This window comes from Meriones unguiculatus, chromosome 8 (assembly GCF_030254825.1).
Source record: "Meriones unguiculatus strain TT.TT164.6M chromosome 8, Bangor_MerUng_6.1, whole genome shotgun sequence".
NCBI lineage: Eukaryota > Metazoa > Chordata > Mammalia > Rodentia > Muridae > Meriones > Meriones unguiculatus.
Window position 1 is genome coordinate 11,906,123 of NC_083356.1, and position 26,289 is coordinate 11,932,411.

At 40.5% G+C, this 26,289-nt stretch overlaps 1 protein-coding gene across 1 annotated transcript in view; it reads left to right on the forward strand.

Annotated features, from left to right (window-relative positions):
• The window catches only part of Cpne8 (copine 8), a 176,180-nt gene that overhangs the window by 22,068 nt on the left and 127,823 nt on the right, over window positions 1-26,289 (forward strand). Inside the window, exons 2-4 of the mRNA XM_021645741.2 lie at window positions 7,589-7,629; window positions 8,277-8,323; window positions 25,519-25,622. Coding sequence (XP_021501416.2) covers window positions 7,589-7,629; window positions 8,277-8,323; window positions 25,519-25,622 — 192 coding nt within the window. The remainder of the gene's footprint in view (window positions 1-7,588; window positions 7,630-8,276; window positions 8,324-25,518; window positions 25,623-26,289) is intronic.

Below are 26,289 nucleotides of genomic sequence, written 5' to 3' on the forward strand. Positions count from 1 at the left end.
TTTCTGCAAGTTTGTGCCAGTTCCTGTAGCTGTCTGGGCAGTATTTGGTTAGCAGCCTGGCAGGCTGCCAGTGCTCCAGAATAACAGGCAAATACAAGACTCAACAGTTTCCAACTGTTACTTACAATATGACCTCTTCTTTGGTAGAAACGGGACAAGTTTTGGGCGAGGCCTTATGAAACAGATTCTAACACAGGCAAAATGTTCATGTCGCGAAACACTGGCTTCTTTCACCATTCTCCTTCCTGTTCTATGTTTCAGGCATTTCTCTCTTTCTTTTCTTTAAATAGTTATTGATTTTATTTTATGTGAACGAGTATTTCATTCACATATATATGCGTGTGTGTGCATATATGTGTGTGTGTGTGTGCACCACATGCATTCATGGTGTCACAGATCCCCTGGAACTGGAGTTACAGACAGTTCTGAGCTGCCATGATGTGGGTGCTGGAAATTGAGCCCGGCTCCTCTAGAGGACCAGCCAATGCTCTTAACCACTGAGCCATCGCTCCAGCCCTTTGTTTGGGCACTTCTATTGAAAGCTAACAGAACTGTTCCACTCAGGCTGCAGTGGAAACTTGTATTGTCAGAGCAAGCTCTCCCAGATAGGCTCAGTAATAGTGCATCCTGCAGTCTACCCCATGCGTTCAATTTGAGGATGTATTCTCCAACGCAAACAGATCAATGCTTTATGTAATAGCATTTCCAGAATGTCCAACTACTCAAATTGCCACGACTTCTGAAGTATTAACTTTGAAATTCATCTGAATGTCTAGGAGATTTTTTTTTTCAAATTGCATCTGCGATAGGATAGATAATGACATTTGTTTCTTTTTACAGAAGAATCTTTATCATGTGGTGTCAGTTATTGAGGAAGAAAAAAAGAGCAATAAAAAGATTCTTTTAGCTTTTTATTACTATGTGCATGGTGTGTGTGTGTGTGTGAGAGAGAGAGAGAGAGAGTTTGTGTTCTCCTTCCACCTTTATGAGGGTTCTGGGACTACAACTCAGGCTGATGGGCTTGCAGCTCAGGTGCCTCTGTCTGCTAAGCCATCTCGCAGGCTCTACAGAGAGCTCCTAATATGCAGTGTGTTCATGTGTACTATTTTACGTATGTCTATATACCCATCATTTGGGTTTCTTTTTCTAGGACATGTTTTTAAATACCTGGAATCAGGGCTGAGAATCAGTTAGATAACTGCTGGATAATTGTGACTGTTTGGGTTATTCTACCTTCTACTGTTACTTTACACGACACCGGATATGGCTTGTTAGTTGCGTTACGCAGCTGTCTTCCCAGTAGTACTCAAGATTCATGAAATCCAGACTACGTCTGTTCTATGTGTTGCATAATTGCTGGTACACAAGCAGGAGTTGGTGTTCCTTGTTCGCTGGAGAAATGCTTGCAGAACTGCACAGAAGTAGACAGAAAAGTGCTCTATTTCATTTAGCAACGAATGACCCCAGCCGTCTTCTCAAGGGGCAGGGTCTTGGGCTGGCGGTGGGCAGTGAAAAATGCGGGAGGCCCAGAACCTGCTGCTCATACTGCCTTTCAGCCCATCTAGGCTAATAACCCTGGACGCTGTGTCACCATCACAGCGCAAAGTCGGGGCAGACGGGGTGACACTCTTGGATGGTGATTATTTACCATCCCCCAGAAGGGTTAGCATCTGCCTCTGCTTCAGTGGTATACTACTCATGAGGCTCGATAGTTAACGGGCCCCACAGGGAACTCTGTCCTGTGTTAGGGAGGTGCCGGGGACGTCCTGGTTATCTACCGTCCTGTTTTAGACATGTAAAACACGCTCCTCTGTGAACAAACCCAGTTCGTCTTCATACAGGCTCTAACACACTGGCTGACTCTGGGGTTAGCTGTGCTATTTAGTCATCCTCTTTCAACCATTCATTTTAACTGAAACTTAAAGAAGAGAGATCGTTAGAGTAAGTCTCACGTGCAATTTACACTAGGTATTTCTTCAGGCTCAAACATACATGCATTTTTAAAGTGCATTTGTATAAACATAAAATATCAGTGTTCTGTAGGTAACATGAATCTATGCATGAATATTGCTTGACTATGTGATGTAAAGATTTGCAGTGTTGGGGGTGAAACCCAGAGCCTTACATGCTAGAGAAGTGCTCTACCACTGAGCTGCTGCACAGTTTCTCAGGCAATATTTCTACTGCACACTATTTTTCTAGATTGTTCTTCAAGAATTTGCCCTCCCCTTTGTTTTGACTGTATCTAATTTTCCAGAAGGGAGACAAGACATTCAGCAGTTTTAGCCTAACGCTGCAGTTTAACATCATAAAACGATTGGCATGAAGTTTTGTTCTTCTAGGGACAACCCGTAGGAGAAAGCAGCCTTCCCATCTCAGATCTTGCAGGGTGTGTGCTTATGTGTGTTTGTATGTGTCTGTGCATGTGTGCGTGTGTGTATGAATGTGTGTGTTCTTGTGTGCATATGTATGTGCATGTATGTATGTGTACATATACATTTGTGTGTGCGTGTGTGATTTTGCAAATATATGTGTGTGTATGTGTTCATATATATGTGTGTGTGCATGTGTGTGTATGTGTATATGTATGAGTGGTGTGTGTGTTCATGTGTGTATGTGTATTCATGTATGTATGTGTATGCATGGTATGTGTGCATATGTGTGTGAGTGTGCACATGTGTGTATGTGTATTCATGTATGTATGTGTATGCATGGTATGTGTGCATATGTGTGTGAGTGTGCACATGTGTGTATGTGTATTCATGTATGTATGTGTATGCATGGTATGTGTGCATATGTGTGTGAGTGTGCACATGTGTGTATGTGTATTCATGTATGTATGTGTATGCATGGTATGTGTGCATGTGTGTGAGTGTGCACATGTGTGTATGTGTATTCATGTATGTATGTGTATGCATGGTATGTGTGCGTATGTGTGTGAGTGTGCACATGTGTGCACATATGTGCGTGAGTGTGTGCATGTGTGTACGTGTGTGTGTGAAGTGCCTTGCACAGGAAACAAAGGTGCTTCTATGTGACAAATGCAGTCTACTTTGGCCTCTTGCTAAGTTTCTCTCCTCTGTAAGCAAAGCCTTTTATATTAGCATTCTGGTGGGAACTTATTTTGTTTTATACTATTTGGCTCAAGTTGAACATTCCTAACACTTCTGAGAAAATAAGTTGTTTGTTCTGGAATTCTCCAGACAGTGCCCCCCCCCCGCCCCTCCATAAAGAACAGGGATTGGAGTCAAGAGAGTTGGCATCATGAGGCTGTTTCTTATTGGAGTTGTCTGTCTTGTTTATTCACTTACTTTTTCTGGGCTTCCACTGAATTTTCTTATTTATAAAATGACTTTTAAAAAATTATTTCTTTTATTTTTGGGATTATGATATAATTATATCATTTCCCCAATTTCTTTCCCTCCCTCCAAATGCTCCCTTAAATCCCTCTGTACTCTTTCAAATCCATGGTGTCTTTCTTTATTAATTGTTGCAACATGCATGTATGTACATATGTAGTTACATATAATAGGTATGTGCGTGTATATGAACTATAAATGCAGTATGTCACACACACACACACACACATTCCTGAATATGGCCTGCTCAGTGTGTCTACTGCTACCTGTATGTGTGTTTCCTAGGCTGACCGTTGGGTACTGAACGGCCATTTTGTGTGCTTTTCCCTGGCGGGGAAGACTATGTCTCTCTCAGGATTTCATAGTTGTCTGTAGTTCTTTGTACAGGGCCGATGCCTCCTGGGCTCTCCCCTTCCAGTCTGACATGTCTGCTGTTGTCGAGCTTGTTCAGCTCATGCTCTGGCAGTGAGGTCGGTGAAGCTCTGAGAGCCTCTGACATTACAGAACCTCACAGGAGCCTCCCTGGTTCTCCGGCTCTCACATCCTCCAGTCTCTTTTCAGTGTTCCTGAGCCGGAGGTGTAAGAGCTGTTTTGTAGATGTATCCCTCGAGAATAACTGGGCTCCACAGCTCTGCTTGGGGTTGGCTATGCTTCTCTGTAATGATCTCTGTTAGTTGCAAAGAAAATTTTTGATGAGGTTATCTGTGGCTATAAGGACAAATACTTATATGTAGTTAGAGATTATGCTAGCTTAGTAGACCATGGTTGAAGGTTCTTCTCCCAGCTCTGCGACTTCACTAACTCCAGGTAGTTGGCTAGGTTTTCAGTGATTTTCCTCTTGTTAAATAGGCCTTAGGTCCAATTAGAGAGCTGCTGGTTACCACCAACATATGTGTGCCACCACTGTACCCATGAGTTTATCGAGCTCTTCCGGTCATTGTTATGGTTCATATGCATCATAGCCAGAAAGGAGCATTGGTTGCTTCCCTTGATTGGAAGGTGGCATGGTGCCTTCTGCTACCATTATATCTTCATGGAAGAGGCATTCAAGTCAGTTCCAGCTCACTGGGCTCTGGGCCCTGTTTCTGAAGTGCATGGTGTCTTCAATAATAGGGTTTACTTTCTAGCTGGGGTGATGGGGTGGGACCAAGGAAAAGAGCAATGGTCAGTGGAGTCTCTTCAACAATCCTGACCAACAACTCAAAAGAGGACTTCTTATGGCTGCTCTTGGGGTTTTTGTTACACGGTCTTTGGTTCTAGGAAGAAGCATTATCAACTCAGATGATACATTTCATCTAAACCATATATGTGTATCGATACACAGATTTCTCTGTACTACAGGTTTTCCTTTTATGTAGATAATTAATGATCCCCGGTGACTTTATCAGACATATTTACTGTTGCTTTGCCCTTCAGCCCCCTTTTATCTTTATCTCCACTTGTCCTCCCTAGTAGAGATCCCCATTTTCCATTCCGCCCGGTGAACTTCTTTGTGCCCTGCCATTTCTGTTCTAGTGCTTCCCCACTGCCAACTTTGTCAATGGTTTCAATTTACTTTCCTGGTTTCTGCAGTTACTCCAGAAGATGTGTTCACATCTGAAGATTTGGAGTCAGGAGCCTTTAATTAAAAAGAACATGAAACTTTGTCTTTCTGGGTCTGGGCTACCTCACTCAATCTGATCTTTTCTAGTTCCATATATTAATTAAAACTAGTGGACTTTCTTTTTAATAAAATATGTGTCAAGTGAAATATTTCGTACCTATCTGGAGTAGGCTTAGAGTGGGGGGGCAGTCTGACAATTGTTGACCACTTGCTCTCTATACATAATCAAAAATATTTGTCTTTTCTGAACTTTCAAAATGTGTGAGCACAACAGCCTTGCAGGAACTCAAAGTCAGATAATCTCTGTTGTATTCTACTCGTATGACCTGGTAGAGAACAATTTATATTTTGGAAGAATTAGAAAATTAAATCTCAGTTGTCAAGTTCACGTTATAGAAGTTCTGGGGTTTTACCCTTCCTGCTGATTTAAAAAAAAAAATCTTTATTTTATATATTTTTAAGTAAAGATTGTAGATAATCTTATGTGAGTAATGCACTGGAATTACATTAGAGTCTTTAAAATATGTATTTGGCATGCTGCTTTGTACTCTCTTGTTTTCAAGAACTCTGAGAGAAAGAGCTAAGTTATCAGTGTTGTAGAATCTTAACGGGCAGAAGTAGGAGCCACGGGGAGAGCCAGAGAGTTATTACTAAGTGGAAAACTACTTTGCAGATGGAGTGTCACAGTGCCTCCTCAAATGGAAATGTTTGGAATTACTGTTTGTCAACCACTGCTGGAGTCTAGGCGTCTGCATAAGAGAAAGAGAGGGTTGTTTTCATTTGATTTCAGTGTAGCACAGACCTTTTAAAGTCTGGCTTCATTTCAAATACAAACATGTCCACTGTTTTGTTCCTAGGGGTCCTTCAAGGTGTGGCCTCAGGTGGCCCCGCTGTGCAGCACAGCTCAGTGGACTGTCTTTATTTGTTGAGTGATGGCTACAGTGGAAGTGGTAGCTTTTGAGAATTAAAAAAAGAGGGAATGTCGGACTGGTGCCGACAAAAGGATGGCTCAGATAGTGACGACAGCACAGACAGGGTCCAAGAGCAGCAGCTGGGGGCGGGAGGAGTGAAGCAGCTAGATCAGAGTTTTCATTCTTAGTGATAAACGAAGTAATGTTTGCTATTGCAAATAGCTAATTCAAAAGGGGGGAGGCTGGATCTGAAGTAAAAATTTGAGCTTTAGGACAGTCAGATTATCAACCATTGATATCCTTATTTTTTTAAATATTTAATTTTATTTATATATTTGTTTATTACAATTTATTGTTTGTATTCCCGCTACAGCCCCCTTACCTCCCCCCCAACCTCACCTCCCCAAATCCCCTCAGTCCCCTGATAGGGGAGGACCTCCTCCCCTTCTATCTGAACCTAGCTTATCAGGTCTCATCAAGGCTGGCTGAATCATCTTCCTCTGTGTCCTGCAAGGCTGCACACCCCTGGGGGAGGTGATCAAAGAGGAGGCTGTTGAGTTCATGTCAGAGACAGCCCCCAAACCCCTTACTATGACATCCACTTGGAAATGGGCTGCCTTTGAACAGGGGGTGATATCCTAGTTTTAAAGAAAAGGATACAGCTTAAAGTTATCAATTTGAGAAGGGTATGAATTGTAACGTTTCTAGTACTTGCCTACCTTATTAGTCATAGAATACTGAACTCAACTCTTGCATTTTGACATGTGTGTGTGTGTGTGTGTGGGTGCCCATGCCTGTATGTGATTTTGTGTGTAAGCCAGAGAGGTCAACAGTGGCTTGTTGATTTAGCAAAACTATCTGGCTGTTGAACTTGGGGGACCCACCTGTCTCTGTTGCTGCTGGGCTGGGCATATAGGTACATGCTATACCACCTGGCCTTTGACCTGTGTGACCTCAGGTCTTCAGGTGTGTGTAGTAAGCACTTTACTGCCTGAGCCAATGCCCCAGCACCTAAACTTAATCTTCTAATGATAATGTAATATTATTTTTGAGAATAGTGTATATGATTTTCTTGCTGCTGTTGAAGATAACAGGATACCATAATGCCCATTTTCTGGTTTTACATTTATTTTTCTGTTATAATGTGAAAGTATATGCAAAAAAATTAAATCAGTCGTTGTATTCATTTTGTCTAGTTTGATAATTTTTCCTATTAGAAAGATTGCTTAAGCAGGATCTATGTGTTGATCAGAAATTTCCAGGCTAAAAGATTGTCCCCAGCATCTCTTCAGGGCTGACAAAACAAGAGTCAATAGAAGGGCTTCCTACTGCATGCTGGTCTGTATGCCCATATGGTCACATGTTCTGGATCCCTGAGTTTGTCTTAGTTCACTGACTCACATTTCAGTTTGGGAAGTGGCCAGGCACCAGCCCGGTCTCAGTGGTGAGTTAAAAGGAAACCTGAAGCAGTGACATCTGAATAGACATGCGAGTTCCACAGCGTGAAATGCTGTATCACTGGTCAACTGTAACACAGGACGAGGAAATGAATCACGACACTTCTAGCCCACTGATCACCAGTGTGAATAAACGAGAGACTTCAGGAAGTTCACATTTAGTTCCGAGTATGTGGTTGCATGTGTATGCTTTGTGCAGTTATATAAATCTAAGTGTTTGGTTTTGTAATTAACTACATTCTCTGTTTTATTTAACAGAAATCTTCTTGATAGAGACACATTTTCTAAGTCTGATCCAAGTAAGTGAAATAGTCTGTTCAGTTTACTTAATCTTGCAAAAGTTGTGTAAAATTCACTATTTCTATTTGTATGTTTCTTTGTTTTTTAATGAAAAAAGACATTGACATTTGTAGTAAAATTAAATGCTTGTTCTTCATTTGACAAGTGATAAGATTCTTCTTAACTCATAACCATTATGTAAAGTTTTTAATCTCCATTTTTTAGACTACTGATTAATAGAACACCTTACCTGTTTACAGTAAGAATGGGTTGCTGATGTAAGTGTAGTGATTGTTGGCCTCAGCTTGTCACTTCTGAGGTGTCTCTGAGCAATTTAAGTATCTTGAAAATGTTTTACACACCTGTTAAAACTCTGATATTTGAAATTATTGAAGCATATATGGTTTCAAAATATAGCAAACCTATTCTGTAATGTAAATGCATTATCAACCAATGGCAATATTCCCTGTCTGCTGAAATATATTCATATTAAATGCTGAAGGTTGAGATGGCTTACTTTCTGATTCTTTGAAATTTTAATAATCCTTCTGATTTCCTTGCTGGAAATTAAGCTTTTTCTATTTATATAACTTTTGGGTAGTTGAGCTAGAAATCTTGTACATTTATACTAGACATTTACATGTGTTTTTCTTTCCATCTTTTGTAGTTTGTGTCTTATATACACAAGCAGTTGGAAATAAAGAATGGAGAGAGGTAAGAGACACCATGGCACCAAAATCACTGTACAGAAGATAAAGCATGGGTTATTCCTGGAGAAGTTTACCTGTTTTCAGCTGAATTTCTTATTGTTTGATTTTACTGAACTTTTACTCCTGAGCTCCTCACGCAGTATTGTAGACCCTAGACTTGCCCAGTTGGCTTGATTCCTTCTGTACATTGTGTTTGTAGATTTGATCTCACTTTTAGAAGTCAACGGTTGACGTTTCATAAAATGCCAGCCCAAAGGATCAGAAAGGGGGTGGGCACTTATTGTCAAATATCACCTGCTTTTCTTCTTCCTGTTCTTCTTTTGGTCAGTAAGTAACTTTTTGTTTGGAAATAAAACAGGAAATCAATTTCCTCACATAAAGATGCATTAATGAACAAAAGCGAAGCAGATGAAAGGTTTCAATTATCTTATTTTCTAGAGCATCTCTACATTTAAGGAAACAGTCGGGGATGGCGCCTTTCACTTCCTGGCCGTTGCTGGTGTTCTCAGAAAGGCAGCAGATCATTTTAATGGGGTCAAACTTCCCTAGGGCAACTTTCTTACTTGCTGTCACAGAATGCATTCATTAGTTTCCTTATCGATGGTCTCAACGGTGAGGTAGGCAGTTGAGGAAAAAAAATGTTTTTTTTTTATACACGACTGACATAAGAACAACTCAAATATTGTAACTATTGGTGATGATGGACTGTCAGTGTGATGCTGAACAGAGGTTTCTCGTATGTGTGTTTTAGTGAGATTTTCATTACTGTAACAAAAACCCAATAAAACTTATCTATAAAGAAAAAGAGTTTCTTTGGGGTTGTAGTTTTTTAGAAGTTTGGTCTATGTTTGTTTAGCTCTCTTGCTTTGAGGTAATACATAGTGGGAGATCAATTTTTCCCATTCATTGCTGGGAGGTTAAGGAAAGCAGGGAGTGGCTGGAGCTGCTGCCCGTTGAAGGTCACATCTCCAGAGACTGCAGTGTCTCTCTCCAGGCTTCACATCTTCTCAGCAGTAACACTTTCAAAATCAAACCTTTAATGCATGGGTTTCTGGGTAATAACGAGCTTACAGTATTCAGCCCCTGTCCCCCAAAATTTCATGGCTTTTGAGAATTCACACTTACTCCACCTGTAAGAGTCACAAAACGTCAATTATTTCTATGTTGCTTGTTTGAAAGACACAGGCAAACCAAAGGGTGAGTCCTCTAAAGACAAAGAGTTGTGCATATCCCAGGCATAGTGAAACCAAAATGGAGAGAATTCAAGCCACGGAAAGGAATTAGATCAATGCAAGAATAAAATGCAGCAGGGAAGAATCCTTAATATCTTATGTCAGCATCTGTAGCACTCGGACACCAGATATGGACTTTAAGGGCTGGGGCACCCCCACGCTCTATGGTCTTCTTGGCTGCAGTCCATAGGACCAGCCCCTTGTGCTGGCTTTGCTTGTTGCCTACCATATTCCCCCAAAGCTCTGCAGTCCTGCCTTCTAGTCTGTATGGAAACCTCAGCTCCATGCATTCACCTCTCAGGGGGTGCATGCTAGGATTCTGACCCAGCTAGCCAGGTATGCCTTTGAAATCTGCCTGGGGACATTCATGACTCCCTTTCAAGTCTTATATTCTGCCTAAAAAATGAAAAACAGTATCGTGTAGTGGACACTGAAGTTTACTTACAGTTTAAGCTGCCTGGTCCCACTCAGACTGTGCAATTTGGATAGCTGAACTTGGGGAAATGATTCTCTAGCTGGTCCTGAGTGAGTAGAACCCCCAAGAGCCCTCTCTTTTGATGTAAGTGTTCACCTTTGCACTTTTGTAGCTGTGATTGGTGGGAGCTGAGGTGCTCACAGCGCGTCTATCTTCTTGTGTATGTATACTGGGAATTTGTTTCCTTCTTTTCTCTGCTAACCTCACTTAGCTGAATTGTACATGTACCACTTTGTCTAGACGAGCTGCGGAATTTCCCAGTCTTGCTGCTTTCTTTACTCTGATCTCAATTTTTTTCCTTATATTTGACTAAAAGCAGCCAGTGATGCTCATGCTGGGAACTAAGTGCTTTGTTGTCTTGGAATTTTCTTTGTCAACAAACAAGTCCATTATCATCAATTTCGAAGCACCAAGAAGTCTTGTAACATGGACAAAAAGCCTCAAATTAGTTGGCATAGTATAAGAAGCAAGGCCTTTGTTCTATTTCCCAGTGGAGTTCTGGTTTCCATCTGAAACCCCACCATCAGATTGTTACTGTCCATGTTCCTAGCTACATTCAGCTCAACTCTGCACTGAACATTATAGCTCTGCTTACAGAATTTCAGGCTTTTTCTAACTTGTTCCATCAGACTCTTCTGACTGTCTCCCGTGAGTTCTACTGGCTAGCCCGGGTTGTTAGCATACAAAAGCAGCAAAGATGACTCAACTTCCTGTCCTATGTCAGCCAACATCCTGTTGCTGTGACAAATGGGTGTTTGAGATAATCATCGTAGCAATACAAATGTTTAGTTTTACAGTTGCAGAAATTTGAGTCCATGACCTTCTTGGCTGAAGCAATATCCTTTGGCAGAAATACAAAGTAATTCAGAGCTCTTCACCTCATTTCCAGGTATTAAAAGGTTGGGAGAGGGCTACAGTCTTACAGTACCTTCAACACACACTTTCAGTGACTTTATGGTGGTTTGAATGGGAATGGCCACCATTGGTCAATTGGTCACATTGGTTTTTCAAAGTCACCTCAAAACTAGTCATATTTAAATGTCAAGTCACTGCCATTTTCCCATGCCTGTTTTATATTTTCTATAACTATGGTTAACAACATTTTTTTTTTCAATTGTCCTAATTTATTTTCTGGAGCTTCATTATCTAATCAGTTAACCAGAGGTGTGTTTTCTCTTTTACAACCAACTTACCAACTTTCACTATCTTTTTTTAATTCACATCCTGTGTGTACGTGTTGTGTGTGTGTGTGTGTGTGTGTGTGTGTGTGTGTGTGTGTAAACATGCCTATGCATAAGGAGGCCACCAGAGGATATTGGATATACTTCTTTATCAATCTGACTGTGCCAGAAGCTTGCTGGCTAGTGAACCCCCAGAACCTACCTCTTTGCTCCAAAGTTCTGGGGCTATAGGTATGTGACCATGTGTTGATCTGGGTTTTCTGAGGACTTGCACAAGGTTCCTGTCACTTGCACAAAAAGTTTTTACCATCTCCTTAGCCTCACAGGTTGTCTTTTCTATTCCCTGTTGCAATGCTTCTCAAGTCTAGCCCCACGCCCCTCTCTCTTTCTCTTTCTCATTTGTTCTTGTATTTGGTTAAGCATTTGTTCTTTCTAAAAGCCCGTTCTGGGTTCCCCTTTTCCTTAGCCTGCTCTATGCAGTGGAGAACTCTTGAGAGTATAAGTTGGTGCCAGGCTGCGCAGGGTGGAAGAGTGCTGTGCTTCAGTAACCAATAAGGAAACCAAAGTACATAGAGAACCAGACACTTAGCCAGTGCAAATTCAAAATGATGACACAGTCAGAAAATTCATTAGATAAGGGGAATTTGAAGAATGATGGTATAAAATGCTCAGAGCACCAAAGTTTTTTTTTTGTTGTTGTTGTTGTTGGATGTTAATAAACCAAACTCAAAGTTCCTTTGGTTAACGATAGTCTCATGCTTTTTTATTTCCCTATCAGTGAAGTGATTTTTTTTTTTATAATTTGCATCTCTTTTTCCATAACCAATGGATAATGGCTGTCTAAAGCCATTTTCATTCATTGGCTAATTAAGGTTTTACAACAAACTTAAGAGGTGTTGGTTAGTATAATCATTGTACCAGGAAGTAGAAGCACAAATGGAGAAGCAACATGACCAGTGACACTTGGTTGTACATCTAGGGTGGCACTTTCAACTATGGCTGTCTGGGACTGCTACCCTTAGATTACTCCTGCATGCACAATTCTTATCCAATTCTAGCTATTACATTTTGACTCTGTAAAGGTGAAGAAATTTCATGTTGTTGGGGGTAGGTTATAATTACCTTTTGAAGCTTGATACAAAAAAGACCCCAAACAACAAAATCCAAAGCCATACAGGAAGCTGAGGCTTGCTATTTAGGAAAGGTGGCATATTATTATGATAAAACACTGAGATATAATAGAACGTTCTGCTCTTCCCTTGTTCGTCTTTGAGAACATAGAAAATGGTGGTTATAGTAAACCACATTCACAAGGCAATACAAAAAAACCAAAGAGAAATTGAGAAGACACTGAGAAGCAGGGCCCAGGTGGAAGCATGGGTAAAAGCTGAAAAGTACTGCTTGTCTTAGCTTGCTTGTTTTTCTAAAAAAGAACACCAAAGTTTGGATATGCCATGGGGAATGTCTTTGCCTCTCCCCATTTTGGAAGATGTGAAGTTTAGTATTGGCATTGAGGGGCACATGCCTTGTGAGACCTTATCATGTCAGTAGATAGTGGAAGGCAGAAGGGCAGAAGAGCCCTGTGCCCAGATGGGACTGGGATGAACTCACAGAAGCATCCTTACCTCAGTAAGCCACTTTCTGTCTCAGGAGTCTGTTCCCCTGGATGTGCCATTACTTTATTAGGTGAGCAGTAGATATTTCCTCTTCAAAGCCTCCCACTCAGCACAGCCCGATGGCCATAAGGTGTCCAACACCTGAGCTCCACTCAACTCTAGACAGCAAGGAGAAGGCGCTTTCAAGTTAGTCTGAAATGGGCTGACAGTACTAATGAGTGAGAAAGTGAAATGGAAGGACAGGGAGGAGGCGCAGATGTAGGCAATAAGCATGGTGTAGCACTTAGCGCCTAAAGGAACTTGAACAACAACAATTAAACCCTGTTTCATAGTTGATCTCCACAACAATTCTTAAGAAAGCCAGTTTCCTTAGCTTAAGAAAAAGAGAGCTATATCCCTTACATTTCCCAGGGTAATTCTGTGCCTAAAGACAGGTGCCTGGATTCTTGCTGACTCTATGCGTGTGTGTCACAAGGAATGATGAGTTCAGCTCCTACAGTTATTCCAGTAATGGAATATCAGTTGCTAGTAGCAATATCTGGCATACAAATGTTGCACAGTTAAGGACACACTGGGATTGTGAGAGGGAAGACAACTTTTCTAAAAACAAACAAACAAACAAAAGCAATTACAACAAAGAACTACCTAGTAGCAGGTAATAACTTTCTACATTATAAAATCCTGTTCTTGGTGCTTTCCTAGCAATTGGTGGGAAATGATCTATGGGGTTTACTTGGCCTGGAATCCAATCAGAAAGTGTGGCGTTACACAGCCGCTAAAAGCTAATGCAGTCTGAGGCCACACTGATGTACATGCAATGCTTACATGAAGAAAAATGATGCATTCATGTGAAACCCACATACAGTTGCCATTTTTATAAGGGAAAAAAATGATTGTGGTTAGGCAATCTTGGGTGATTCGGCCTAATACTGTTGCTCTTTACTCCTCTGGGAGCAAATTTGAAATGTTCCTTTTGATTTCTATGCTTTAATACATAGAAGAGGAAGATTGCGTGTGAGGAGGGCCTCGTCTTGAAGTAACAGCTGCCTCCTGGGCCATGCCAATAAAGGAAGGTTTGTTTTGAAAACAGTGCAGGGTCTAGATGGTCACAGAAATGGTCCTAGACTCTTGAAATATTTTCATTGAGAAGCGGTGTGGGGCAGTACAGTGGAATGCTGTAACAAAGACCTTAGCAACATTAGAGTTTGTCACAAGAGGCCGAGTTTCTGAGGACTGTGACGAAGCAGGGAGGCAGCGTGTGGTGAGAGCCATCCAGTGAGGGCTGTGCTCATTCACTGGGGAGAATGTGTTCTCCATGCTGATACTCACGTGAGTCTGTAATTTCACACTGTTAGGGCATTCAAAACAAATGATTGTATCAATTCTTCCAAGTATATATTAAGTATTTCGGATCAGACTTAGAAAATATAGGTCCTTTCTTAATAAACTCACAAATAGTTAGTCATTAATTGATCTCACCAGCATTTAGTGAGTACCGTGTAGATGGAACGGTGGGTATAATTTTAAAATGCAGTGTTTGTACCTCAAGGTAATTACTTTTCTCAGCAACTTTGGTTTCTCTGTAGAACCAAATTTACTGACCTGGATATCAGCTTCACCTCACTCATAGAGCTGTTGTACTTTTATCTAAACTAAGGGTGATTTATCAAAAGCATTAGCTTACTATGAGCTCATGTTCTGAGATGCATCACATTTAGATAACAGGGAAAGATGGGCTAAGATAAGAAGCAAAATAGTTGAGATAAATAGAAGATCATCTTAAAACAATTTGTAGTTGAAACCCCAAATTTAAATGGTATCTGACACTATTATAGTTAACTTTTCTTCAACATATTTTACCTAATGGTGATAAATCATGAAAAACTCTTAGAAAAATGGACTTTTTAATACTTTCCAACCTATAAATCATACAAAATGTTCTAAGTTATAGAAATGCCATAACAGTGCAATGGACAGAGTGAAGGGATCTCCCAAATGACTGCACACCAACAGAGACTTGGAAGATGCTGCTAAATTCTGTGAGTTAGAATTTATTTCCTTAGAACAAATCTGTCGATGAATTACTCTTAAACATTTAAATTGTACAGTTGAGTATGGGTTCCCCAAGATTCAATGTGAGACGAGAGAGCAGCTGCTTTCTCTAGTATGGGCTTCCTGTACCAGAGAAGCACAGAACCCAACAGTTGCTTAGTCTGTGCCAGACTGTAGAAAAGAAGCAGAATACCTAAATAGAGAGGATACATCGCTAAACCGGAAAAACCAGAGGATGCCAAGATGGCAACCCTACCACGAATTAGCCCCATTCCGGACATAGCAAATACCCCTGCTGAAAGAAGAAAGGTGACTTCAACAACAAAATGACAAACACACAAAAAAGAAAAACTCAACCGACATACTAACTCCAAGTGTATAAATACAATACAGAAACACATACATACATACACAGAGAGGGTATTGAAATCTTAAAGGGAGAAAGCTCAAGTTACTTATGCAGGAAGCCCTATTAGGTAACACTTGATTATCCCACAGAAGCCTGTAAAGCCAGAAGGGCCTGGAAAGATGTACTCCAAATTTTAAAAGAATTTGTAATTGTATACGCCACACTTTGTATCCTTGTCTTCTGCTGTCTTGTATAGTGATGGAGGTATTTTAAATTGTGTGTTGGCATTCTATCAATGTGGAAAATATATCAGACGGGACATGTGGGTGCTTTAACCCATGGTTTCTGAGGTTTCCTTCTGTGGTTATATAGCCTTGTTTCTTTGGGTCACATGGTACATGGGACAAGAATGTCTGACACAGAAAGCCTGTTCCCTTCATGGTGGCAAGAGAGGGCCAACAATACTCCTGTAATGGACATGCTCCCAAAGACCTGACCTCCTCTACAAGGTCCCCAAAGGTAGGCTATTGAATTAAATGTGATGGCCTTTGATGTTCTGTAACCTGGATATTTACATCCCTCTATTGGTTTGGAAAGAGTTCCCTTAACATCTCTTTGGAAACTCTTCTTTCTCTTTCCCACGCTCCTGTCCCTCTGGAACCCCAATTCCCAGAATATCTACTTTGTGATGCTGTCTATCTTTTGTTAATTCCTCCTCCTTCTCTTTTTCTCTTTATCCCTTTGTGTATTTTCCAATAGCTTGCCTTTGAATTCACTAATTCTCTCTGTTTAATCTGTACTATCAGTATCTTTCTATTACAGTTTTACTTTCACTCCATCTATTTTTCAGCTCAGTAATTTTGGAGTTTTTTTTTTCTTTTAATTTCTTCCCTCTCCCAGGTTTCTTTGTTGGTGGATTGAATTGTTTCTTTGTTATGCCTTGACCCATGCTGAGTTTCCTTAGAATAGCTGATTAAATTCTTGAAGCCTTTGCCCATACAGGTATTGTTTCATTGGTTTCTTTCATCTTATTTTAACTGTTAGGTGATGTCATGATTTCCCTAAAAATTCTTGACTCTTGTGGGGGGGGGTGTTTTCTGCTCAAAGAAGAATTAAGGTTTTATTCCAGGCATTGTAGTCTGGCACTGTCTGTGCCTGTTTTTCTAGAAATGTAAGCATTTTACTTTCTGCTTCCTTTTTAGGAGACTTCAAGTTGTGGCTCAAGTCTAGGTTTGCAGCAAGCCAGTGTGATGATTGCTTTTGCACTACAGAATGAACGAAGCTCAGACTAGCCCCAGATCTGTGGTTGGCTGTCACTCACTGTATATTAGCTTGTTAGGGTAGAACCTAAAAAGGGTAGTCTGATGCTCTGAGCATCTCCTTGGGTGTAGAGTCGACCTTATACTTTATGCCTTATGAAGTTTCGGAGTTGCAGTAATAACTGTAATTGTCCAGATAGTATTGGTATCACCGTGGATGGATCAGCTGCAGAATTCAATGCCACACTTCCAGCCACAAATTCACCGAAGTGTGCCACAGCCTGCAAAATAGCCCACTGAGTACTGTGTGGCATCAGGTTTGACCAAGGCCCATTCTGCTATCGAATGTCTAAAGCTGAGGTAAATTTATGACCCTGGATCACTGTAGCCACAAAGTATGGCCAGGAGAGAAGCCTGGTGGACTGGAGTGACATCTCTCCTTGGTTTTGGTCCTCTTCCAAAGGTCCCAACTGTGGACACTGGCCAGTGAATGGCTCTACTCATTTTTAGGCTTCCGTGGCCTGTTGTGGGTCTAGGCAAAAGCCTGTGCTGGTACCCTGCCCTACAGCGAGTGAGTAGCCTTGCGGTTTTGAAATGGTGTGGAGAAGCCTGCTTCTTGTCCTCCAGAGCGGACAGCAAACTGGGTCATACCCTAATTCCATAGCTGCAAGGACCTATGTAGTCTCAGCGGTGCGCATTAGCCCACACCACAGCTATAGTAATATAGGACAAAATGTGAGTGTGTCTCACTAGGACATTTAGATGTCAGCCTGGTGCTCTTAATGCAGAACTCTGCTGTTACCCCTCTTGAGGATGGCTGCAATGACCTGAGGCTGGGGAGGCATGATGAAGACAGGCCTTTGCCCTCAAGACTAATATAAAACTGGGTCATATCTGAATCTCGCAGCATCTGGACCTGAGCATTTTGGGCAGGGAATTGTGCCACAAACCCATTGTAGAATTGGCAGTGGTGTGTGCCAGAACTTGAGTCTGACCAATCAGCATACAGGTTCCGGACGGACTCTGTGGCAGGCTTGGAGACTCCACCTGCCAGTTCTGGCCTGGATATGGAGCTCACTGTTGCTTCTCACTGTAGTGATCCCAGCACTGAATTCTCACTGCTCTCTTTGTTGACAAGGGAGTGGGGGTGGGGACGCGGGTGGAGGAAGCCGGTTATTAGGTGATGAGTTTCACTTAGTCAGTCTGTGAACGCTAGCAGAGGGATGGAGAGAGGAGGTGGTGCCCTGCATGGCAGTAGACTTCAGAATGGTGAGCCTGATGCTCAGTGTAAATTTCATGGACAGCATGTAAGTCACTCTCCTTCCTTCAAGTCCTGCATCTTGCTTTTTGCTCTTTAGAATTATGGAAGGGAAGACACCGGCCAGCTCTTTCCTTCTTACCTTCTCCACCTCTTCTGAGTCTCTTCTTTTCCATCCCCTAAAACCAGGCGCTGTACCTTCTCATCTGGTGTTATTAGCTCGTGGGAAGATAGTTTGGGACGTGAACAGCCATTCTACCTCGTGTGTTTGTAGGGAATGAATCCTGTAGGATCTTAATGACCATTTTGCTCTGCCTCTCCAGACTGCATATTTTTCAAAATTATCATCAATTCAATTTTAGATAACCACCTCTTTTACAATGATATATTCTAAAATTACTGGCATATTTAAGTAATCTCATTTATGCTGATTTTGTTTTGAATAACGTTTCCCCAAACACTGTATTTTGGAGGAAGAAAAAAAAAACAGCTTATTTGACTAGTAATTCTGTTGGTTGGGATGAACATAATTCATTGAAAAACATGTATCATATATAAGCTAATATCTACCTGATATGTCATAAACATAACTTGTACTCTCTACTAAGAGCCCCCATGTAAATCACTCAGTTGTTTCTCTGTAGGTGTTAAATTATGACACTAACTAATCCTAGTATTGATATCTAGAAATAAAAAAAAAATGTGGAAAGCAACCCTATCAAATATTTTTATTTTTTTTAAAAATATGATTTACTTTAAAAACAGTTTGTTTTGGATAAACTTTTAAAATAATGGAACTTGCAAGTTGATGGAGTTTAGTCTCTTCTGTATTTTATGTATGAAAGTTAAAGAGATATAGTGAAGGTCATTTTTTTTTTAATGCCTAACACTTCAGATAAATTTCTAAAAATCAAAACAGTCCCGTATGTAAAACATTGATTTTAGCAAGATTATTACAAGGAAGTCACATGGCTTCTCCTTTTGCATCCTCATAGCCACACCTCACTGATCAGAAACAGTGGAAGTTCCTAATAGAGGCTCAGCTTTCTCACCTGTCATCCCAGAAAGAAATGAACTTCAGATTGTTGATTTGTTTTTTAAGTGTGTGGGGTAATGAGCTGTATGACCCTTCTTTGTCTCTTTCCCTCAAAGGAAGAGGGACATGCACTCTCTGATGAGGCTAGAGGTTAACATTTAAGAGCAAGAGAATAAGGATGTAAGCCAAGAGAGACAGAGAGAGAAAGAGAGAGAGGGGGAGAGAGCACATATGTACGTTTACATGAGTATATGCGTGTGTGTGCATGCATGTGCATGTGTGTGCATGGGAGTGTGCATTCCCGTGTGTGTGTGCATGCATATGTGTGTATGTGTGTGTCTTTGTGTGTATTCAACATCTTCTATTCTCCCATGCTGCCTAAAGGTTTATAGCTCTAAGTGGAATTTTCTCACTGAATGCATCTGACTTGTCTGTTCTAATTGTCTGTCTGCCCGGCAGAGTTTGCTAGTTCTTCTGTCTGATAGTCTGTCCTCTGCAGCTCAGTAAGAATAAATGTTTCCTGTCACATAATAGTTGACTTAAGATTGGACTCGTTCTGGTGAATTTTCTATTGTGTCACTGTTACTCACTGGACCCAGCTGCACCCTGAAAACATCCCTCTCAGAACATAACAGATATATCTGATGTCAAAAGAAAGGAGATGCTGAATATTATTTCTAGTACTTCTCCCCTGAAGCACTTTAATAATTAGTTGATTTAAAAGTTTGTTTTGTGTTGTCCAACCTCTGACTTCTGGGCATGAGGCCTTTTCTCCAAATATCCAGTGATACTAGATTTTCACATTACCCACTGGGATTTTATCATTGCTATCAGGTATGAGTGGCAAATAGCTTCTTAGTAAAGGATGAAGCTTTGTCTCCACTTTCCCTTCTCAGTGCTGGGAGTTTTGTCTTGTTTGAACCTGAGCAGGTCTTGTGCATGCTGTCACATCTCTCTGAGTTATACGTATATTCACCCTGTTGTGATCCATCTCACAACTATAGCCACCTGATTTTTGATCAAGATGCACAAAATAGCTCATTGGAAACAATACAGTAATATCAACAAATGGTGCTGGGAAAACTGGATATCTAAAAATTGGAATGAAAGTAGATTATTACCTCTAACTCTGTACAAAATCAACTCCAGCTGCATCAATGACATTTGCATGAGACCTGAAAGCCTGAAACTTTTTGAGGAAATTAAGTAGACATAGTTACTGAAAAGGACTTTCTGAATATGATCAATAATCAACAAATGGATCCTCATGAAATTATAAAGCTTCTATACATCAGAAGAAACTGTTAGTTAGTGAGGAGATAGCCCTTAGGATGGGAGAAAAATCTTTGCCAACTGTTCATCTAACTAGGGATTAATATGTAGAATAGTCAAAGAACTCAAAAACACTGATCATCAAGAAAACAAACAGGGGCTAGAGAGATGGCTCAGTGGTTAAGAGCACTTGAATGTTATTCCAGAGGTCCTGAGTTCAATTCCCAGCAACCACATGGTGACTCACAATTATCTATAATGGGATCTGACTCCTCCTCCTGATGTTCATGAAGACAGAGAGTTCAAGTATATAAAATACATGAATAGATAAACCTTGTTTAAAAGCAGGATTTATAGAAAATAAAATAATGTAGTCAATAAATGCACCATGAAACTTAACAACCAGTATTTGAAAAAAAAAAAAGAAAGAAAGAAATGGCTGGTAAATATCATTCAACATTCAACATCCTCAATTATATGGGAAATTCAAATAGAAACAGCTTTGAAGTGGTGTCTCACACCAGTCAAAATGGCAATTACCAAAAACGAAACTATAATGCTATCAAGGATATGGGGAAAAGGAACCCTTATTTTTATTGATGAGAGCATAAACTTATGCAGTACTTCTGGACACCACATGGAGGTTCTCAAAAATGTAAAAATAGATCTGCTGTAGGAAGCATCTGTAACATACTTAGAGGGCTCTGCATTCTCCCGCATGGGTACTTGCTCATCAGTGTTCGTTAATACTCTATTACAGGAGCCAGGAAAGGAAACCAGTCCAAATATCCGTCAGTTGATGAATGGATAATGAAAATGTGGCCACACAATGGAATTTTATTGGGTTGTAAAGAAAAATGAAAATATCAGGATAATAAACAGAACTAAAAATATACTGAGGTGACCAGGCTCAGAGAGATAAATAAAGTAAAATAATAAAACAAAATAAAATGAAATAAATCTAAAAATGTAGTGATTATCATTGAGAGAAGCCAAGTCCCATAGACCAAAAAGAATTTTTCTGATGTGCTCTGTGAAGCCATTAGGTCTTTTAGTCTGCTGAAAAGGCATAATATTTATATTATTTAAGCATGATTCTGATTGTTGGATATGGGGTAATTTGCAGTGAAAACAGGAGAGACAGAGATAAGAGTTGAAAACCCCTGAGATAGTCCACAGTAAGACAATAATCTTGAATTTAAATTGGTAATAGGGAATTATCAAGCAGACCATTGTGAGACTATGTTTTGAAGTTAAAATTGATAATTTAGGGAGTAGTGATGAAGAGGCATTGGTAGGTTAAACAGGAAGTTGTTGGTATAAGTAACTTCCCTTTATGTTTGGATAGTGCAGTATAAAATCACTGATTGGCAGCAAGTAGGGCAAAGTGCCAGGATTAGAGATGGCACGAGTCATGTTCTATTACTGGATGATGATGATGTTGAAGAGCCTATAAGACTACCAGATGTGAAACTCAAGAAAACAGCTGTATGCATGAGTCTGCACTAAGGTGACCTGGGCTGGTCACATAGACTTAGAGGTCACTGTCAAGTAGGTGAGTCATAAAGTCACATGGAGAGTCTTAGTCTCTTTTGTAATGCTATGAAAGAATGCCAGAGGCAGTGTAACTTATAAAATACTGAAGTTTGTTTTCTCACTGGAGGCTGGGAAATTCAAGATCAAAGTGCCTTTTAATGAGGATCTTGGTAGTGTTTTTGTTGTTGTTGTTGTTGTTGTTTAACATGGTAGAAGGTGGAAGTGGGTAAGTGATGGGCCTTAATCCCATTTTCAGGGGAGGAAAGTTTATGACCCTTAAATCATCACAAGATAATACTTGAGTTTTGGAGAGGACACGTGTGAATACAAGAATTGATGACTCTATCTAGCAGAAGAGTGCATACCGGGAGATGAGAGCCTAGAAGTGGGTTCTGTAAAGGTGGAATTGAATGCCTAAGGATGTTAGATACAAGGAAAGTGTAGCCAATCATGAAGGCAAAAAGCTGGAAAAGTATGCTTCGGGAAGGATGGAGTGATAGGCTATGTCAGATAGGCAGAGAGGCCAAATGAGGTGAGCGCCCCTGACACTGAATTTAGCATCGTGAAGGCCATGGCTGACATCCCCCCAAGCAATGTCAGGGCCTTGTGTCTGAAGACGTATTGAGACAGATATAGTCACGATTTATAGATGGTTTGCTGTAGGCTTAGATTTTTCAGACACCTGCTTTATTTAATGGTCTTAAACATCTCTACCTCCCTTCCCACACCCTGACCTCAGGAAGGAGATTAGTAGGGGAAGGGACTGTGGACCTCTTTTAGCTTCTTCCTGCTGATAATGGTAGATGGATTCTTTGGGGATTACCAAACTCAGTCATCAGGATATCAGAGCGTTGCCTCACTGTCTGTGTGCTTCTTTTATTCCTTCTCAGAGCCCACACAAGAATGTTTTGCAGCTCACAAAAACCATGCCCCTCACGAGGTAGTTTCCAGCTGACAAACATCACATGTCTTTTCACAGGGGGAAAAAACATTCCCACATTCCAACACTTGGCACCAAAACAAAAAACATATACACATGACACCACTGGGTTTCCAAAGAAACCAAAAAACTTCCACTTTAATTCGGTAATGCCAAAATTTTAATAGCTGGACATTAATCTTCAGTAGAGGTAGCAGAATATACTCAGCCTCCACTGCTGCTCACAAGAAACATACCAGTAAGGGTGCTAGTGGCTACTGAACTGAGGGATTGTGAGCCAGCAATTCAGTAGAACCTCTGCTAGGACATTTCACTCTTTCAGTTTCCTTCTCAGGACAGATCTGGGTTGAAGTTCAAACGAGGGATAGGTGTTGGGGAGTATGGGCAAAGGTGGAGTTCTGTTTGAGCGGGATGCCTCCGAGGCTCAAGGCTTTCCACTTGGGTTTGGAAGCCGTTTTGGGTTCAGAAGTTGGAAGCGGTGAGGGTCCAGATTCTCTTGGACCATGGCTATAGCTGCTTCTGGGTGTGTGGGTCTGAACACAGGAGGCCATCCATAGATGGCTGTGTAGAAACAGTGTACCCGGTAGAATCTCTCTTCTCAAGCAAACTCCTTTCAAGTGCATTTACAATTGTATAACATGGAGCCTACAGTGAGCCTGAGCGGCTTTCAGGGCATCATTCCTGTTGTGTTCACACTAAATGCGTGGCTTGGTTTGTTTGGGATTTTTGTTTGTTTGTTTTTTTATTTTTGAGACAGGGTCTTGCTTTGTAGTTCTGGCTGGCTTGCAGAGATCCGCTGATCTCTCTGCCTCCTGGGTGCTGGAATTTAAGGTGTGATAAGATCACACCTGACTGCATGGCATCTTTCTTAACGGTGCTTCTCTCCTTAGAAACCCTACTCTGCATGTTCTTCACTTCCAATTTGCTCCTTTCCTGATCAGGGGGCTCTTCCAAATCGCTTTGCCTTACTCTTTTCACTCTTGGCTCTCACTATAAACCTGGCTTTAAATAAGCCATCAAAACCCACGCCATAGCACAAATGTGTGCTGTCGAGGAATTTCATCCACCAAATCAATTAGTCCATTATTTTGGAATTCAGCCTCATTTACGGCATGGACAAAACTTAGATCATTTTCCTTTTTTTAATTTTTATAGTGTAACAGGCATGGCTCTAGTCCAGTTTCTACTTGTAGTTGTCACATGTGTCTAGAACCTTATGAACAGTAGCTCTCTGCAAGTTCCATGCCAGACAGCAACCTTTACTGTTCTCATTTCTATCAGTACGCTGGTCATCAGAACCGTCCACTAAGCTCTGTTTACAATGCTCTAGAGCAGAGGTTCTCAACCTCTCTAATGCTGTGACCCTTTACTACAGTTCCTCATGTTGTGCTGACCTCCACCATAAAATTACTTTTGTTGCTACCTCATTACCGTAATTTTCCTGCTGTTATGAATTGTGAAGAAAATGTCTGATATTGCTGGTGGTCTTAGGAGACTCCTATGACCTACAAGTTCAGAAATGATACTCTAGAGCTTCTCTGGCATATCTCTCCAAACTCTTCCATGTTCCTCTCACAAACCTGCTTCAAACGTCTAAGCACCCTGTATTAAGCTTAGTCACAGCAAGAGCCCTGTTGTCTGGCATAGTCACTGTGACTAGAATTCCTCATGTAAGCTACCTAAAGAGGATTGTGGGAAATCCTGAGGGGCAAGTAGTTCGTATGGCAGGCAGCAAACAGATAAAAGGGTCACAGGAAGAAAGGTAGGGACTGGGAATAAATATCTCTAAGGTCCCAACTCTAGTGACTCAATTTGTCCCCTAGGTTCACCTCCTGAATTTTCTAGAACCTTTCAAAATGGTTCCACAAGCTGGAGAACAACCTTTAAGTGTATGAGCCTCTTGCAAGGACACACTTCACGTACAAACAGTAACCGTGGACTACAGTTTGTCCATGTGATATTGGTCCATGACATAAAGTGTTGTACAGTGGGAAAATTATCTTTGTGAGAGAGCAATTATAGTTATAGTTGCCCATAACTCAAATAAATACTTTTTATTAAATTAATTTTTAAAATCATTTTAATATAAAGCTCGAGGAAGCCTCTGGCCTTCGAATTGAATGGATGAGCTTGATTCTTCATTTTTCTATTAAAAAGATAATACTTCCTGGAACCTTAATAAAAACAGGTTCTCCAGCGAGACAGCCTGCCTGCTTGATTGCATAATGGATTCACAGCTAAGGTTAAAATCCCCTCATTAAAATGACAGTTGGAGGTGAAGACTATTCACTGAGGGCAAAAGCAATTGTGATATGTGTATTTGTGCTGACTGTCTAATGGCTTTCTTTCGCATGTAGAGGAGAGAAGTCCAAATTGCACTTTTGTTCTCTGATTTCCACTTCCTCAAAATGGAGAAACATATTTTTTCTAACCTGAAGAATTTCCATTGTTTAGAAACATACAAGATTGGTACATGTCCTTGTAACATGATGATCTAAATGAAATTAAGTAATGTTTGTTCTCTAAGTGCAGAATAATTACAAGAGTTTCTGCTAACACATGTGTAATAGACCTTAGTGTGTGAAGTGCTGTTTTCTATAAAAGTTGAGGCTGGTATTTGACCCCACTAATTAAGAATACATGTTTTCTGTCTGAATTTTTATAAAGTGCTTCATTCAAAAATAAATTTATTGAATACATGGAATCTTTAAGTTGGAAAGGAATTTGGTTTGCAAACTAGCAAAAAGGAGGGTGATGTACTATCACAGCAACGTGTCCTACACAGGGTAGCTGAGTTTAGAGTGAACTGATGCTTCCTTCCCTGAGCAACTTTGAGTGATGGTTTGATCTTCAGGCCTTTTTCTCTGGAAATGTATTTGATCAAGTCAACTGGGTGTTCGTTACTCATTTTTTAAAGGAAAATTGACACTTAGTACTGTACGTTGTACTTTGGTTTGTTTTTAACCTCTGCACCTTTCTATTTCTATCTCTAGTTTGGAAGAACTGAAGTGATTGATAATACTTTGAATCCTGATTTTGTAAGAAAGTTTATTCTGGACTATTTCTTTGAAGAAAGAGAGAATCTTCGCTTTGATTTGTAAGTTCTACTAAAACAGGGCATTACAAATGTGGTGTTTAAATACTGCTTGAGTAGCACACTCTGGATTGTGTAGATGGCCCAGAGTACCCTCCTGTCCCACACAAAGGCAGCTCTATTCTATTTATCCAGAGGCTGAGGCACAGTACTGATCTACTGATCACAGCTCTTTTATTCTACTGTTTTGAAATATGATTTGAATAGGTGAATGAACAGCTTAGTCTTGCTGGGCTTTCTCTCAAACCTACCTGTACCAGTGGGCTTCTTCAACCTTAGAGTACTATAAGGAACACATCTGCTTAATGGCTAATGGCAGATGACTTGCTAATACTTATGGCTTGCTAGCCTAGCACTGTATCTCTGTCGCTTGATGGCTTCCCTTGAGACTTCATGCTTTTAAGGCCAAGGGTTACAGAGCTAGCATTCTTTTTTTTTTTTTTTTTTTTTTTTTTGGTATTATGTATTTTTCTCATTTTGACACTGAACCAAGCATATTAAAGTACTATTGCCAAGTTCAACTCCCTGTCAACAGAAAACATTGTGCCTTTTTTTTGTACTAAAGGTGTTATCAGCTATAAATGAGTCCTTGTTCTACAGGGTCTGGAAATGGGTACAAGGAAACATGGAGGCAGAAAAGTATGTGTATTTGTATTTAAGATGCTCTGTG